The sequence below is a fragment of the Choristoneura fumiferana genome, chromosome 9, assembly GCF_025370935.1.
Source record: "Choristoneura fumiferana chromosome 9, NRCan_CFum_1, whole genome shotgun sequence".
NCBI lineage: Eukaryota > Metazoa > Arthropoda > Insecta > Lepidoptera > Tortricidae > Choristoneura > Choristoneura fumiferana.
The window spans coordinates 611,033-629,894 of NC_133480.1; the positions used below are offsets into that span (position 1 = coordinate 611,033).

General features: G+C 38.8%; 1 protein-coding gene across 1 annotated transcript in view; it reads left to right on the forward strand.

Moving 5' to 3' along the window:
• The first annotated feature begins 3,188 nt into the window (after positions 1-3,188).
• The window catches only part of LOC141430897 (calcium/calmodulin-dependent protein kinase kinase 2), a 210,838-nt gene continuing 195,164 nt past the window's right edge, over positions 3,189-18,862 (forward strand). Inside the window, exon 1 of the mRNA XM_074091763.1 lies at positions 3,189-3,347. Coding sequence (XP_073947864.1) covers positions 3,306-3,347 — 42 coding nt within the window. The 5' untranslated portion in view covers positions 3,189-3,305. The remainder of the gene's footprint in view (positions 3,348-18,862) is intronic.

Below are 18,862 nucleotides of genomic sequence, written 5' to 3' on the forward strand. Positions count from 1 at the left end.
TTCACGATACTAACGCCATCTAGTCTGTCACAGGAACCCTCATTAAAATTATTTTTAGGGAACTTCGGTTACAGACGTTTTTAAACCCCCGACGCGAAAAGAGGGGTGTTATAAGTTTGACCGCTATAGGTGTCTGTCTGTGGCACCGTAGCTCTTAAACGGGTGAACCGGTTTGAATGCGTTTTTTTTATTTGAAAGATGGTTCTTAGACATGTTTTATCAAAATCGATTTAGCAGTTTCATGATCATCAGCCCTTTTGTTCGCTGCGGTAGGAATCTTAGACGCATAATGGGTATTTACTTTACTTTCAAACATCTTTGGGACCTAAAATTTGAAACACCCATGTATGCTTCGGCCTGATGCTGCAGCCAGGATAACCAGAACACTAGTGGGTACAATTTCGATAAAACCATAGCAGATTATATCCTGTTTGGATTCGTTTTGATCAGTTCTTATTTGATTCTACATACAATGCAATGCAGCCAGGATATCCAGCACACTTGTGCACTCTTTAAAAAATAATAGCACATAGGTAGGTATGTCGTGTTTGGATTCGTTTCGATCAGTATTTGTGAGATATTGAACTTTGATATTAATAATAAAAATATTTTTTATTTCGATCAACATAGGATCAGTAATACAGAAAGCTTAATTCTATTGTTAGTAACGCTACACCTTAGTCAGTACATTGTATATTGTGTTAATGTTGGTGGCTTTATATTTTTCTAAGTTAGTTAGGTTATCGACATCTAAGCTGACTATAAAATTTAAAGCTGTCAAATATGTTGTAGACAGAACCATGAGGTCCAGTTTCGTAGAACCACGTGTAATTCCATTTCAATTAAGAACAAAATGAACTTTATAGAAATAACTTACTTTCAAGTAGATTGGATCGGTAGAAATTATTGTGCTTTCCAGACAGATGGAGTCGCAGTAAACACGCGGAACACTCGATTACACGGGTTAAGCAATGTTCACTCAAGAGGGTAAGTGGATGGGTGACCCTTTTTTATTATTTTATGTATTGAAATTGTGAGTTTGACTTTTGGTTTATAACTTTTACCTAAAGTTTAGTGCGGTCTGAAGGAGGAGCCAGATAAAAAGATTATATATCAGATTATAAAGTAACTAAAGCAGTCAATAAATAAATATCATGGGACACCTGACACCAATTAACCTAGTCCCAAACTAAGCAAAGCTTGTACTATGGACACTAGGCAACGGATAAACATACTTACATTAATAAATACAAACTTAAATACATATTAAACATCCAAGACCCTTCATACAAATATCGGCCTGCACGGGAATCGAACCTATGACCTCAAGCTTCGTAGTCAGGTTCTCTGACCACTTGGCCATCCGGTCGTCGACGACAGATGCGGAGCCTACATTAGGTATTTCTACTTTTAGCCACTATGAGCGCTGCGATAGATTTCATTACCACCTAGTACTTCGCAAACAGCCAATAGCTAGAAACACACTGACGCAGGAGTAGAGTTGCGCCCGCTCGGTCTTTAAAGGGAGCGCTCCGATCTCGGTCAATCGGTCAAATGAACTAGTTCGGTCTTTTAGTTCCTTTAGTTCCTTTAGCTCCGAGGAGCGGCTCCGACCGAAACAGAGAAAAGGAAAGGGAAGGGAGCGAGTTTAGACTAGAATCGGTCATGAACTAAACTGGGAGCTAAAGATCGGAATGTTAAAAAATAAGGAGTATAATAAAAATATAACGTTGTAATCAGATAAAAACAATCAAATATTTTGGTATCATCAAACAAGCGGATGTAAAATAAATGCGTCTCTCTCGCACTTGAGCAGGATACGCTTTGAAATAATACTATTTGTCTCGTTCACATCGACCGAGCACCGCGCCATGCCGTCCGCTCCGCTCTTTACCTATTCGTTTCCTCGTTCACTCGCTCACTCCCAGCTCCCGCTCCGTTTTAGCTCCGGAGCCAAAGGAGCGCGGACCGCGACCGAGACCGATTAAGATCGTTTACGAGGAACTAGTTCTTTTCGGTCCGCGATGGGAATTCCGAACCGCCCCTCCACCGCTTTCTGTGTGCTTCAAGCTTAAGTGTGTGCTTATAGTGTGTGTGTGTGTGTGGTGCTGCTTACCTATGTGTTGGTGTTCAATAAAGAGTTATTGTATTTTATTGTATTGTGAGAGTGAGTAGCAGCGTTCTCTATTGCCAACTACGAACTCTTGACTCCAGGGCTGCGGTGTCGAAACCAAGGGAATACCGACGCACTATTTTCCCAAGAAAGTTGTCATGTAGGTTCACTAACTGATCCTCAACCAGTGTTGCCAGGTGTTCGGTATTTTAGCATTGTGCTCGGTGTTCGGTATAACAAAATACCGAAGTATGGGCGGTTCGGTATTTTTTTTTTCTGATAAACTTTTCTCCCTAATAAACGATTCAACTGTCAGATTTTTCTTCATGCGCACTGGTAGCGTTTTTTTCTGCTCACTGTTCGGTATTATTTGAAAAAGACCTGGCAACCCTGTCCTCAACTGATACTACCACTGCAGGGCTACTACGAAACTCGAAGTTCGTATCGTACCGTCCTTCTCGCTCTCGTATTAAATAGTATAAGTGTCAGAGGGACCGCTCGACACGAACTTCGAGTTTAGTGTGTCGTATTAGCCCTGCTAGACAGTCCTTTTGGGGAAAAACCAGGAGCTTTTTTTGCAGGTGGTAGGACCTTGTGCAAGGTCCGCCCGGATTGCTACCACCATCTTGCTCGCTAATCCTGCCGTGAAGCAGCAGTGCTTGCACTGTTGTGTTTCGGCGTGGAGAGTACGACAGCCGGTGAAATTACTGGCACTTGAAGTATCCATCTTAGGCCTCTAGGTTGGCAACGCATCTGTAATCCCCCTGGTGTTGCAGGTGTCTATGGGCGGTGGTAATCTCTTACCATCAGGAGACCCACTTGCTCGTTTGCCATCCAGTCGAATAAAAAAAAACAGTCGTACCCGCCTCTGCGAATCAACATAGCATATCCATAAAATAAAGCTCGTTTCAAAATTTACAGTTTTGAAAACATTTAATTACTATTTGATATTAGTCTTTAACTAGAACCGGTATTAAAAAACAAGGTCGCACCTTAACGGCCACGTAACCATGGAAACGGCAGCGGCGCGCGCACTCAGTCACCCCGTAGCCCAACGGCAGAATAGACGTCTCCCGTTCCAAATATAAACAAAAACAGTTCGTTTTTTCCAAATTTGAAACTGTTCCGCGTTGGCCAATGGCACGGCGGTATTTTGACACCATTCTGGGTTGCCAGTGCTTGTGAACCGTGGATGTGGCATGACGAGCCGATGGCCGAGAATGGCACTGGTGCGGTATGTATTTAATCGATTGTTATGCTGCATGTTTGTTTACCATAACAGTTAACAAACAAGGTAAAAAAGTTTTTCCTTACCTGTAGAATACGGGGGAAAAACTCAAAAAGAACGGCGAGTAACGCAAGCTTCTTAAACAGACAAAAACGTCATATGTGTGTTTTCGACATTAAGAGAAGAATTTTTATCATTTACGAGTTACGATGCAATGTTTATATAAAAACTTTCCGTATGATAACTTTTCCATTTACTATCGAATCAAAATCGTGTCTTAGGAAGAACCTTATCACAGAAAGAGAGAGTCATAGTATCAAAGCATTGCATGACATGGATAGTGACGGTGACACTTAAACACCTTTTTCAGGGTTCCGTAGTGAACAAGGAACCCTTATAGTTTCGCCATGTCTGTCCGTCTGTCTGTCTGCGGCTATGCTCAGAGACCGTTAGTACTCGTACTACAAAGCTGTACTTTGGCATGAATATACATTTCAGTCACGCCGACAAAGTGGTAAAATGAAAAACAAACAGTGGTGGTGTTTTTTTTTTCTCGACACCCTATAGTATGGGATATCGTTGGATAGGTCTTTTAAAACCATTCCGGGGTTGCTGAGACGATTTTTCGATTCAGTGATCTGTTTGTGAAATATTCAACTTTAAAGTACAAATTTTCATTACAGTCGAGCATCCCCTCCCCCTCTAAAATGTAAACTAAAATGGTGGAAAATTTAAAAAAATCCAGGATGGCAGTAAGAATATCAACAAGGAAAATTATAACGGCTAAGATTGCTTGAGAATTTAGTAGTAGTTTAAGAGTAAATATACCTACTATAGATAATATACGTAAACTTGGAAGATTCCGTACACAATACGAAAACCTTAGAAAAATATTACTTATTTTTTTCGTAATGGCTACGTAACCCTATCTTGGGCGTGTACGACACGCTCTTGGCAGGTTTTTTCATTTGCGTTTACTTAGTTCATTGTCAAAAATAACCTGTAACATTTTTGGCTAAATCGAAAATAGAAAACACATAATAAAACAAAGCTTCAGATACATTGTTAAAGGTCACATTGTAAAACCTACAAACTTCGAGTGACATTGACGTGACACGTATGAGACTTAAGAAAAAAATAACTTTTAACGTTCTTTTAGAATATGCCTCATCATCATCATCAGCCGGAAGACGTCCTCTGCTGAACAAAGGCCTCCCCCTTAGACCGCCACAATGAACGACAACTCGCCACTTGCATCCACCGGTTTCTCGCAACTCTCTCAGAATATGCCTATTTGCCCATATTTCTCATCATCAAATTCTGATGAAATTTAAATTATCACAGAGCCTGTTTCACCACTCAATGGTAAATCATGTGACAGATATATGTGAACTTCCGTCTCCATGCGCTCGCGGGTAAAGCGGGCGCAAACGTGAGTGCATGTGTGGTCAATCCAATAATTCGTAAAAACTAGTAAAAACTCCGAATTTTAACTTTTACATATAGGTCGATGATGGGGTCGGGTCTCGTGTAAGATGTTCATTTTTGCTCCAAAAGATCACCATAGCTATGGAATGACTAACGTAACCATATACCATTATTAAGTGTAAGGGAGCACAAACACTAATTTCGAGTTTGAGTGACAATCTTTTTAACTTTTTAATTTTTCTTTGACCATAAACTATGCACTTCACCTTCTGATATGTAAAGAATAATGTCAAATTTTACGGACATTTTTGAGAAAAATAATTTACGCCGTCGCTATCGAGTACGGTCACTGTAAACTCATGGTAGTGGTACAGTTGCCCTCGAACGCGCGAGAAGGAAGTAAACAATACGTAATTCCGCTCACAATATCGCGTTACGTATCAAGAGCACTCAAAGGCAAAACCTCATTTTCGATACCGTCCTATTCTATTTAAAACTAATCTTTATTCGCAGCTTTACTCGCGTAAATTAGCAGCAGTTATATAGAAAATCTGGGATTTTACTAAAGTCCCGTGAGGATTCCCAAAAAATTACATCGTGGTGACACTTGTGTTGTATGAAGAACAATCGCGCAAAATTGCATATTTTTAGACTTATTTCATAAAGAAAAGAAGGAAAAAAAAATCGTTACAACATGAAACCAACAAAAAAATCCTACATTCCAATCCTATTAATATAATAAATGTATAAGTTAAGATGTTTGTTTGCCTAAAAAAATGCATAGCTTCTTGCGGGTTAGTAAACGAACTGTTGAAGCTGTGGGCAACAGCTAGTAGCCTTTACACGCCGATCGAAACTTTAGTTGTAAAGTAGAAGATAATATTTTTCATGAGTTACTGATGCGTAACCAAGCCGTTAACTAAACTAATAAAAAACCGGCCAAGAGCGTGTCGGACACGCCCAAGATAGGGTTCCGTAGCCATTACGAAAAAAATCAAGTAATATTAAGTGCGTTATAACACAATTAAAACACTTACTACAGTCTTAATATCTATTACCAGAAAAAGAGCGTATAGAGTCCTTGTGATAAGAAGCGCAGTTTTTCGGCAATAACTCAAAAACGGTATATCAGATCATGTTGAAACCAATTCTCGAAGTATTTATTAAGCGTTACCTTTTCATATTTTTTGCATATTTTGGACAAACGGTTTACAAGATAGCCCTCTATTTGTGGCACAATTTTTGCTACTTTGGGAGCGATTATTTCCGGAAATCTTCACTTAATCAAAAATTTTTTTGAGAAACCTTACTATCTTTTCATAAGAGCTGAAGGAACTATGTGCCACACGACGATGCGAGTTAAAAATTTTTTTTTACAATTTCTGTTACGTGTATGGAGTGCCCCCCCTATAAGTATTTAATTTTGTAATTTAACTAAAAAACTAAATAGCGGCTTTGACAAGACATCTGTACGCCAAACTTCATTGATATACATCTTGTAGTTTTCGAGCAAAATGCCTGTGACATACGGATGGACGGACAGACAGACAGACGGACTTGACGAAACTATAAGGGTTCCGTTCTCTCTTTGCCTATTATTTGTTCTGTTCCGCCGTCAAATCGTCGTTAACAAAGGCAAACAAACAAACTAAGAGAAAACTAGCTTTTTATTACTTCGAAGGGTTTCAAAGGAAATGTTTTTTCTTCTGCTCTTTTTTTATTAGCCGTTTTAAGAAGCCGTAATACGAAGTTTGCTACGATAAAAAAAAACTGTATCATTTCGATGGCGATTGAACACGCGCGATAAATTTTTATTATTACTGTAATATGAATTTTGATTATTCGATTGTAACTTCGTCATTTTTTTATTTGCCCCAATAAGGCTTATTCTTGAGCCTATCTACGGCTGTAATTACTTGATATTATTCTGTCTTTTTTTTTCTAGAATTGTCTTGGTCAAAACTATATACCGTCCTATTTTTGTTTTTGATGATATTGAACACGTCAAATTAATAAGTTAATTTCACCAAGATAGGCTTTAGCCGCGGCTCCGTTCGCGTTAACGATTGGTTTCGGCATTTTAATTGAAATATTAATTAAGATTGGTTTTTTGGAATCATTTTGTATTTTTTATTTCAATTCCAAATTTTTACTTCTACGGTCTTCCCGTGAAACCTACATTGAAAATACAAACTGAAATATAGATGCACAGAAAAACCAGAAAAATAAGACCAACACTGGGAATCGAACCCAGGTCCTCGGTATTCCGAAAGTTTCTCGATGAGGACTACGGTATAGATGTCGCTAGCGTCACTGCTTAAGTGGCTAAATAAGAAACAAACAAGCTGAGATATGAGGTGCATAGGGGAAATTCGTGTCTGTACCGTTGACCAGCAGTGGTGTAGCGGTATAGCACGCGGTACGGAATACCGAGGACCTGGGTTCGATTCCAGTGTTGGTCTTATTTTTCTGGTTTTTCTGTGCATCTATATTTCAGTGTGTATTTTCAATTTTGAAATATTAATGTTTAAACATTTATTGTTTTTTGTTTATTTGGGCACAAACGGTACAATTTAACTTAGAGCTAACAAACTTATAACTAACAACATACAAGCAACATACATAACATCATGCGTGCCAAATGTAAAAAAAGATTTGATTTATGCGAGCGAGCGAAGAGAGCGAGCAAGACGGCTCGGAGCAGAAGCGACTTGGGTTGGTTAGGTTCAGAAGGCTAAGGCGGGAGTGAAGCTGAACCTAGCTTCCGCCCTAGCCATCGATGTTAGGTTTTTTTTTATAGCAGCCCGGATAATATTGCTTCACAAATGATCTTTGCTGTCGGATATTTGCCTGGTGTTCATACTTTTCGTTCATTATCCTCGATGTTTGTATGAAAATTATTTATTATGAAATAACGTTTTAAACTTTTGTGATTCTCACTCATAAAAGTGACCAAGTGCGGGTAGTTCGTGATACGAGTGCCGGTACTATTAGTGATCAAGTGCGGGTAGTTCGAAGAACTCGCGCTGCTAGGCAGACTTGAACCCCACACTTCAGTCCACTCGTGCCCACGGCCACTGCAATGTTGCCGAAACGTCGAGGTAAATATTACTTGTGTAAAAATAGCGTGATAAGTCCCGTATATGGTATTTTGACTATTTATTATGAACTTTGATTATTATGCTGCATGATTATTATACAGTACTTCAATATGCATAAGACAATTAGGCTAATTCAATAATATGATTTGAGAAATTGCACAATTTGTTTATATGCATATTGTGTTTATACGTTCTCAATATTTCGACAGATTGAAATTCTGATATTTGTGTTATGAGAAATGAAATTTCGCTAATCGTTGTTATAGACAAACATTACACGGCCGTTTCATTTCGCAACTTTTCATTTCGCAAACTCTAAACTGTAAATATTTCAGGATTTATTTCAGGGTCATCGTGTTGAACCCTTTATTAGGTAAGGAGTTTTTTAGCTCACAACGCAAAAAGAGGGGTGTTATAAGTTTGACGGCTATGTGTCTGTCTGTCTGTCTACCTGTGTCTTTTTTTTTATTCGACTGGATGGAAAACGAGCAAGTGGGTCTCCTGATGGTAAGAGATCACCACCGCCCATAAACATCTGCAACACCAGGGGTATTGCAGACGCGCTGCCAACCTAGAGGTCTAAGATGGGATACCTCACGTGCCAGTAATTTCACCGGCTGTCTCACTCTCTACGCCGAAACACAACAGTGCAAGCACTACTGCTTCACGGCAGGATTAGCGAGCAAGATGGTGGTAGCAATCCGGGCGGACCTTGCACAAGGTCCTACCACCTGCACCTGTGTGTCTGTCTGTGGCACCGTAGCTCTTAAACAGATTGGCCGATTTGAATGCGGTTTTTTATTTGAAATCAGGTTTTCTAGCTATAGTTCTTAGATATGTTTCATCAAAGTAGGTTCAGCCAAGTAAGTGACAAAGTAATAATAATAAATCTTTATTTCGCATAAGTAAGAATAAGGTACAGACATGTTCATGCTAAGATGAAAAAAAAATGAAAAAAATAAAAAAAATAAAAAAAAAAAAAAGTCGGGGGTTTTCCAACTTTATGTTGGTAAGGTTATAAAAATCCTAAAATATTTACAGTTACAGAAATATCAAACGTTTTACACCGAAACATTAGCAAACCATAGTTCCCATGCACAGGAAAGTGAAATTCCAGACAAAGTTGGTAATACCAGCTAATACCTGAAAGTTATAAATCATCACAGACAACCTCAATGATTGCGTCATTGCTGATAAGAAGCACGGATAGTTCTCCCTTATCGTTTGACGTGTACCTACATAGAAGCAGTGATTACAAACTAAACATACAAATGTCCTCTAACACACAAACATAATAAATAAATATATATATAATAAAATAATAAATAAAAACCGACCGCCTTAAGCTCAACGCTTTTTTAGGGTTGTCTGTCTGTCTGTCCGTCCGCGGCTTTGCTCAGGGACTATCAATGCTAGAAAGCTGTAATTTTGCACGGATATATATTTAAACTATACCGATAAAATGGTGCAATAAAAAATAAAATAAAAAAATTTTAGGTTACCTTCCATAGACGTAAAGTGGGGTTGATTTTTTTTTCTCGTCCAACCCTATAGTGTTGGGTATCTTTGGATAGGTCTTTTAAAACCATTAGGGGTTTGCTACGATGATTTAACGATTCAGTAATTTTTTCACGCGGAAAGCGTATTCCTACCCCGAGGGTGGTCCCATATAAATAAAAAAAAAATCTTACCCTAAGGGTAGGAAAACAGGAGATAATTGATTGTTCAGTCACTGATTGTAACGTATAATAACCAGGCATAACTTTTTCCAGAGTAGTCCGACTTTGATAATTATTTTTTTAATGAATACCTAGGGTATGCCTTGAGGTTGGTATTTTATAAATTTGGAAAAAATTACCCTAAGTATAAAATAAAAACTTTTTAACAAAAATATTAAACTGCCGAAAAAACTGAAAAGCAAAAATAATAAACCTTCTTTGTTTAACCTTAATCCAGGTACCAGTTTGAAGTCGATGGCTCAGCACAAGCCAGGAGGAGTGACAGGAGCCCATCAGGTAGACGGCTATAAAAAAGGTTTATTATTTTATGCTTTTCAGTTTTTTCGGTGGTTGAATTTTTTTTAATGCCTGTATGTATGTCTGAGCAGTAACTATCTACCTACACACTGCACACTGCGTATATTTTGCTTGGGAAATTAAGCTCTGTTAAAACTGGGTATCGAAAGATATGTACAGATCCCTCGGTGCGCGATTCTGACTCGCACTGGCCAGTTTCTTATAGTAATTTAAACTTTGTGAAGTTTTTTATTTTTATTTTTTTAATTCGACTGGATGGCAAACGAGCAAATGGGTCTCCTGATGGTAAGAGATCACCACCGCCCATAAACATCTGCAACACCAGGGGTATTGCAGATGCGTTGCCAACCTAGAGGCCTAAGATGGGATACCTCAAGTGCCAGTAATTTCACCGGCTGTCTTACTCTCCACGCCGAAACACAACAGTGCAAGCACTACTGCTTCACGGCAGGATTAGCGAGCAAGATGGTGGTAGCAATCCGGACGGACCTTGCACAAGGTCCTACCACCTGCAAAAAAAAGTAAAGTGTTTTATTTTATCACTTTTGAATAGTGTTTTCGAGTGACATAATGTTACAAATCAGTCCCGCATTTGAGCATTATGCCTTTTCAACATTCGTTTATCACACGTCACCCTACTCACTTGACTAGCTGATAACCGAATGCGTACAAATCAGCCGTGACTTGCGTAACTAAAGTATATACCACGCCAAACTTCAACTAAATGTAGATAATATACATTTTTAGGGTTAGTCTTTTAATTCAGCGTTTCCACCAGAGATGATTGAGGATGTGTTGCGAGAAATGCGTTTTTCACCAATAGAAACGCTTCATTTTCTTTTCCTCGCACAGCACAGCTCAGTAGAAAAAGCTGAGCGTAGCGAGGAAAGGTTTTCATTCATTTCAAGCTTTTTCCATTTGGTTCATGAAAAACACATTTCTCAAAACACATCGTGCATCGCTGCTTATATAAACAAAAGCGACACAAATCAAAAAAATAAAAAAGTTCTTTTATAAATAAATCGCATTTTAAGTAGGTATAGCCGTGGTGGCCTAGTGGTTTGACCTAACGCCTCTGAAGCAGAGGATCGTAGGTTCAAACCCCGGCTCGCACCTCTGTGTTTTTCGAAAGTCATGTGCAATTACATTTGAAATTTACCACGAGCTTTACGGTGAAGGAAAACATCGTGAGGAAACCTGCACAATCCTGCGATATGCTGAGCCGGGACCTTTTTATAGCGGCAACACTTCTTATTGTTATTTTTCCTAACCTTAATGTGTCATTGCTGTTATAAATAAATTATTTTCTTTCTTTCTTTCTTTCAACTCAATGGTGTGTGTGAAGTTCCCAATCCGCAGTTGGCCCGCGTGGGAACTACAGCCCAAGCCCTCCTGAGCCAAGCCATTCTGAGAGGAGGCCTGTGCCCAGCAGTGGGACGTACTGACATACATATATAGGCTGGGATGAGATAGCATATAAAATGCGATTTTTGCAATAAAAAAATATATACATATTTTTTATAAGCAGCGACATCATCGCACATCCCTGGTTGAACCGCAGTCTAAGTGACATTTGTCTTATTTTACGAAAGCTTTTACAAAGCTCTCTTAAATTTTCACCGCGCCCTGCAACTTTGCTATTAAAGTTACTCCAGGCGCTCGCTGCAGCCCTTCTATAATAATTATAACTTAGATTAGATCAGATTAGATTTATTTCATTTCAGATTAGGTTTCCTTACGATGTTTTCCTTCACCGCAAAGCTCGTGGTAAATTTCAAATGTAATTCTGCACATGATTTGCGAAAAATTCAGAGGTGAGAGCCGGGGTTTGAACCCACGACCCTCTGCTTCAGAGGCGATAGGTCAAACCACTAGGCCACCGCGGCTTATTATCGCTTTTACAAAATACATCCATACTTAATATTATAAATGCGAAAGTGTGTTTGTATGTTTGTGTGTTTGTCCGTTTTTCACGCCGTAACGGAGCGACGGATCGACGTGATTTTTGGCATAGAGATAGTTTATGGGTCAGAGAGTGACATAGGCTACTTTTTATCCCGGAAAAATGCACAGTTCCCGAGGGAACAGCGCGCGATAACCGAATGCCACGCGGGCGAAGCCGCGGGCAAAAGCTAGTTGAATTATTAATTAGACGACCGGATGGCTAAGTGGTTAGAGCACCTGACTACGAAGCTTGAGGTCCTGGGTTCGAATCCCGGCCGGGGCAGATATTTGTGTGAATAACACGAATGTTTGTTCTCGGGTCTTGGATGTTTAATATGTATTTAAGTATGTATTTATCTATATAAGTATGTTTATCCGTTGCCTAGTATCCATAGTACAAGCTTTGCTTAGTTTGGGACTAGGTCAATTGGTGTCAAGTGTCTCATGATATTTATTTATTTATTTTATTTATTTATTTAATTTATACCAAACCTGAGCGAACGAAAAAGCGACGTGAACTCTTGACCTATGCTTTCGTGAACGTTGCATTTCAATTGTGCACTCTACTTACTCTGTTTCTTGTTACTTTGATGTTTCCTTTGACTGCTATGTAGGTAACTATTATCTTAGCTGATTGTGAAGTTTGTACTTCATTAAATTTTCCTACAAGAATATATGTATATGCCAGCTCGTCAAAGAGCATTAATTAACAACATTAACAACCCTTTATCTTCACTAGCAAAGTACGAAAATTTTTAACTTTGCGATACTTGTAGGTAGGATGACCTGGTTAAAGCCGCAGGTTTACGGTGGATGCAGGCCGCTGCCAACCGAAGCAACTGGAGGTATATAGGGGAGGCCTATGGCCAACAGTGGACGTCCTACGGCTGAGATGATGATGATGATGATACTTGTAGGCAGGTATTTGTTAATACGGTTTTTCAGTTACTAACTAATTAGGTATAATAATCGCAAAAAAAAACTGATAAGAAACCGGTCAATTACGCTCAGGGTTTCACACAAGTTTGTAGTATCTAAGAATATCCGGGGTTAGCAGACCCCCACTTCACTCCTTACAATATTTTAACTTTTTATAAAGTCTTAACTTTCATTCTATACGGTATTTGATAGACCCACAATTTACCAAATTTTACCTAAGTATATTTTGCTCTCTTGTCTTGTAAATTTCTTGTTTTACTGTAATCTGCTGCAGAGATACGACCGAAGTCCGTTTTATCCTGTTAGCAAGCCGGGATGCAATTTGCAGCAATATGCAGTCCGCGCTAAGCGAGTTAGGTGCAGGCACGGCTGTCCTCTATTAGTGAGGCAGCACTGGCCACGCATTCGAGATATTATCTTCTACACACTAATTGACTCTAGCAATTAGCACTTTAAAGCTTAATATTTTGGAAATGAATCCTACACTTAAAAAACTTCTGAAAGACTTATTCAAACATATCCCCACTATATAGTGTGTTGTATGTTTTTATATGTTTCCGTTTTTAAATGGGTCCCACTGAAAAACAGCGTTGCGGCTTGCCGTAACATTATGCTGACTGGGGTCCACTTTATACTATTCGATGTTATTTTTTTTTCCATCTAATGTAATTTTATGTGTATCGAATATGTGTAAATAAATGTTTCTCTCTCTCTCTCTCTATATATATATTTTGCAGCTGGTAGGACCTTGTGCAAGGTCCACCCGGATAGCTACCACCATCTTGCTCGCTAATCTTGCCGTGAAGCAGCAGTACTTGTATTGCAATCCCCTGGTGTTGCAGGTGTCTATGAGCGGTGGTGATCTCTTACCATCAGAAGACCCACTTGCTCGTTTTCCATCCAGTAGAATAACAAAAAAAAAATGGGTTTAGATGACTTTCAAAAACTTCCAAACTTTACGTTTAGGGGACCACTTGGTTAATATATATTGTATACTAGCTTATGCCCGCGACTTCGTCTGCGCGGATCTAGGTTATCGCGCGGTGGCGCCCTCTACCGGAATAAAGGTATCCTATGTTGATCCTTGGGGTTCAAACTATCTATATACCAAATTTCAACGAATTGGTTTCGACGTGAAAACGTAACAGACAGACAGACAGAGTTACTTTCGCATTGATAATATTAGTAGGGATTCCATGCAAAATTACAGCGGACAGACGAACAGACATAGCGGAACTATAAAGGTTCCTTGTATAACTAAAGAACACTAAAAATGTGAACAGAGTAAATATAAAATCTTATTAATAACATTGCTATAGAAGTTTTCTTGAACCAAGTTCATATCTAGTTAGCCGACAATCCTCTTACGACCTGCGCAATCAAAACAAATCCCACGAGGGCTGTTAGCAATATTCCCGGGGGAACTTTCGACAAATTGAAAGTAAGTAGTTGGAAAAATGGGAAAGGATATATACCGTTATAATAATCAGCAGGGGAAAATTAGGAGAGAACAGCTAATACGATTGTACGAGTTATGATTTTATATGTAAGTATAAGGGTCACATTGAATAGCCGTGGTGGCCTAGTGGTTTGACCTATCGCCTCTCAAGCAGAGGGTCGTGGGTTCAAACCCCGGCTCGCACCTCGCACCACGCACACACACACACGCACGCATGCACGCACGCACGCACGCACGCACGCACGCACGCACGCACGCACGCACGCACGCACGCACGCACGCACGCACGCACACACGCACGCACGCACGCACGCACGCGCGCACACACACACACACTCAGTGATGTAAGCGGGAGCACTGCTTATCCTAGATCTACTTGTACTATTACTTATTCTGTGCTAGAACACAGGTTTAACTCATCTAGATATTATAAGAACTTTTGTATTTGTTACAATAAGGGATTCATTTTCCCTTTCGAGGTACGAAACTCTAAAAATAACCCAAATAAATGCGGTTTCATCAAAGGGAAAGTTCCAATCACCCGTTACTTTTCCGCCATAGTAACTACCAGAGTTTTGGAGCTAAACTTTTTGCGTTACATTTCCTTCCATTTACCGAGAGTATTTTCCTGCTGAAATAACTATTCATTACTTCTTAAAGGCGGTTAAACTTAACCATTCTACGGCTGCATGAGCGAGAAAGGAATACTTATATTTTTGAATAATTTTTAGGGTTCTAGAGCCAAAATGGCAAAAACGGAACCCTTATAGTTTCCTCGAGTCCGTCTGTCTGTCTGTCCGTCCGTATTTCACAGGCATTTTACTTGAAAACTACAAGATGTACGAGTATATCAATGAAATTTGGAGTACAGATGTCTTGTCAAAGCCGCTATTTAGTTTTGTAGTTAAATTACAAAAATAAATATTTATAGGGGGGGGGGGAGGGGCACTCCACTCCATACACGTAACAGAGATTGAAAAAAAAATATTTTAACTCGCATCAACGTGTGGCACATAGTTCGACAGCACTTTTGAAAAGATAGTAAGGTTTCTCAAAAACTTTTTTGATTAAGTGAAGATTTCCGGAAATAATCGCTCCCAAAGTAGCAAAAATTTGAGTCCCTATCTTGTAAACCGTTTGTCCAAATAATATGCAAAAAAAATATGGAAAGGTAACGCTTAATAAATACTTTCAACGAAAATTGGTTTCAACATGATCGGATATACCGTTTTTGAGTTATTGCCGAAAAACTGCGCTTCATCTCAACCAGTGAACAGAACAATCAGTGTTTTGCTCCCCCGAGCAATGTTGACCACTGAGCCATGGCCCTTTTGCACTGCAGCGCACACAAGCAATATGAAATGTTTACTTTTAAGTCTGGATTGATGTTTTGTATCCTTGTATTTAATCTTGATTGTGTGTGTTTGCAGTACCAAATAAACGTTTTTATCTATATATCTATCTATCTTCTCAACAAAAGGACCTAAGTGCCGTGAAGATACGCTCTTTTTCAGGTAATAGATTTTAAGACTGTAGTAAGTGTTTTAATTGTGTTATAACATAATGCACATAATATTACTTGATTTTTTTCGTAATGGCGACGGAACCCTATCTTGGGCGTATCCGACACGCTCTTGCCGGTTTTAGTAGTTACTAGCAGTTACCCGCCACACCTTCCGTGTAGAATTCGTTTATCGCTATCCCGCGGGAACTATGCAATAAAACTATCCTATGTCCTGCTCCGGGACTGAAACTATCTGTATACCGAAATTCATAACAATCAGTTATATTATGGTTTAGACGTAATGAAAACTACAAGTCTTACAATCTTTTGCATTTATAATACTAATATTTGTGGGATTTCATATTTGTCATACTCATATACTTTACTGCTCTTCCACGATGTACCTAGGTATTTTACAAAGATGTTATAAACAGATATGCGATCATTATGAACCCATATATGTAATGTACAGCATGGATAGATGTTGTTGTCTTGTGTGTACTTATAATATTTTATATAAAAGCATTCATTAAGGTTAATAGTGCATTATGCACGATTTAATTGAATCTTGAGGTACCTATACGCTTTATATTGATTTAATTATAATTTTTTATCTCGCGTGCCTAGGTTTTCCTTTCAAATTTGTAAGTTTATGCTGGACTACACATAATGCCATACTTATTATAAGCATGGTAGATTTTCATGTAGCGGAAAACCGGTGGATGCAAGTGGCGAGTTGTCGTTCATTGTGGCGTTCTAAGGGGGAGGCCTTTGTCCAGCAGTGGACGTCTTCGGGCTGATGATGATGATGATGATGAGATTTTCATGAAATAACTGTTTTTTTTAGTTAAATAACTTGTATTTTCTTTAACATTCAACTTTTCTTCAACTCACGTATTATTATACCTAAGTGACCCATCCGTAAAATCCATACTATAATATTATAAATGCGAAAGTCTGTGTGTTTGTATGTTTGTCCGTCTTTCACGTCGAAACAGATTGACGGATCGATGTGATTTTTGGCATAGAGATAGTTTAAGATTAAGATTGATTTATTTGCCAACATGAACAATACAGGATAGGCACACAGAATACAAATAAACAATAAACTAATAAAAAATGCGTTTGCCAGTCCCTTGCACTGTGTGGCAAAAGGAACAGGCTCAGCTTATGCTGCGCTTGCTCAGAAGCTGCCAGCGCTGGTTTTCAGCCTGCCCCCGTTGACTCAGGCTAGCTAGAATGGCTTACATAGCTGGTAGATTGGCACGCAAAGTAAAAAAAATAAATGAAAAATGAAATAAAATAAAAACAATAAAACTAAAATATCAACACATAAGTATTCTCTTTTTATCATAAACTAACTTTAATTAACAATTACTTAATTAACACCTGAGAACAACACTGGTTTCAATTAACGGTAGTTGCAGCTATTTTCAAGTTGCGTTGCAAAAAGAACTGCTCGAAACTTGCGTTTAAAAGTAGGTTGGGACATACTTATGGGCCAGAGAGTGACATAGGCTACTTTTTATCCCGGAAAAATGCATAGTACCCGAGGGAACAGCGCGCGATAACCCAATTCCACGCGGACGAAGCCGCGGGAAAAAGCTAGTCTCTATATATATATTCGTCTCGTTGTATAACGTCGTCAATGTATACTCGATTCACAAATAACCGTCGTATTGACCCGCCACTAGATCACGAGTATTTATAGCCGGCTGCATTATTGATACAGTTGACCCGAAAATATTATATACTAGACTTTACCTACGGCTTCGCACGTGCAGACCATGGTAGATCTCAGCTGAACCCTTTCGTGATGTTATTAACTTACCTACCAAGGGAATTCTCAAAATTAAAGTCATTTCATTAACATATAGAATATCCGCGCCACATTCCAAATCTCAAATCCTTTGATGGTGGTTGGAATTTTATATTAATCCAGTGGAAATGAAATGAAATGAAATGAAATATATTTATTTGCGTAACATTATGTCATAGTAGGCGGTGATAAGTTTAAATTTCAATTAAGTATCAATAATGTCAATTACCTTATAGAAGTAGGCATGCAAAAATGTTCTTAGTGTAAATAAAGCTACAAGTTGAATAATGTTCACATTTCGATGTCATTAACAATTAAGTAGCTAGAATTATATATGTATTGAATATTTATACTACTTTATACAAACGCTATAAAAATTATTTGAATGCAAGAATTTTAAGATAGCCACTTTAAAGTTTTTAGGCGGCAACTCTAGTAAATTAGTTGGGAGTTTATTATAAATTTTTACTGCCATCCCACCGACATTGTAGCGGTAGAAGGCAAGATTGCTCTTAATTGTCCGCAATTTATTAAGCCGCGTGCTGCTTGCGTTCGAAAAATCGGGATAAAAAGATAACATTCTAAATTTCATTTAAATCTCTTCTCACTAATCTCACTAATACATCACTGTTTGTTTGTTTATTTGTTTGTTAATTCATCAATCATCACATATAATATAAATTACTGGCACTTGAGGTATACATCCCATCTTAGGCCTCTAGGTTGGCAACGCGTCTGCACCCATGGTGTTGCAGATGTTTATGGGCAGTGATCTCTAACAATCAGGAGACCCACTTGCTCGTTTGCCATCCAGTCGAATAAAAAAATATAAACCACTGAACCGATTCAGATAATATTCGGTATACAGATAGTTTAGGTCCCGAAGAAGGACATAGGATAGTTTATATCCCGGAAAATGGCATAGTTCCCGCGGGATAGCGGTAAACAAACTGCGCGGGCGGAGTCGCAAGTAACGGCTAGTGACTTTAAGTAACCTTGTCGTTTCGGCATTGTAAAGGCTGTAGTCACGAGCCGACTAGGTACGTATATACCTTATAGTTAAGTAGTTAGTCGTCTTGTGACCTGGCACGGAGACACTTCGCACACTCTTGATCATTATAAGTACCTGGGCGACCAGGCTTTGGTCGGACTAAAACTCTATAAAAAGCATTTTTCTAGAGATAAGACCAAGCTAGATCCATTTGTCACCCCCGAAATCCCCTACATACTAAATTTCATCGAGATCGTTAGAGCCGTTTCAGAGATTCTGATTATAATATCCGTAGGTATA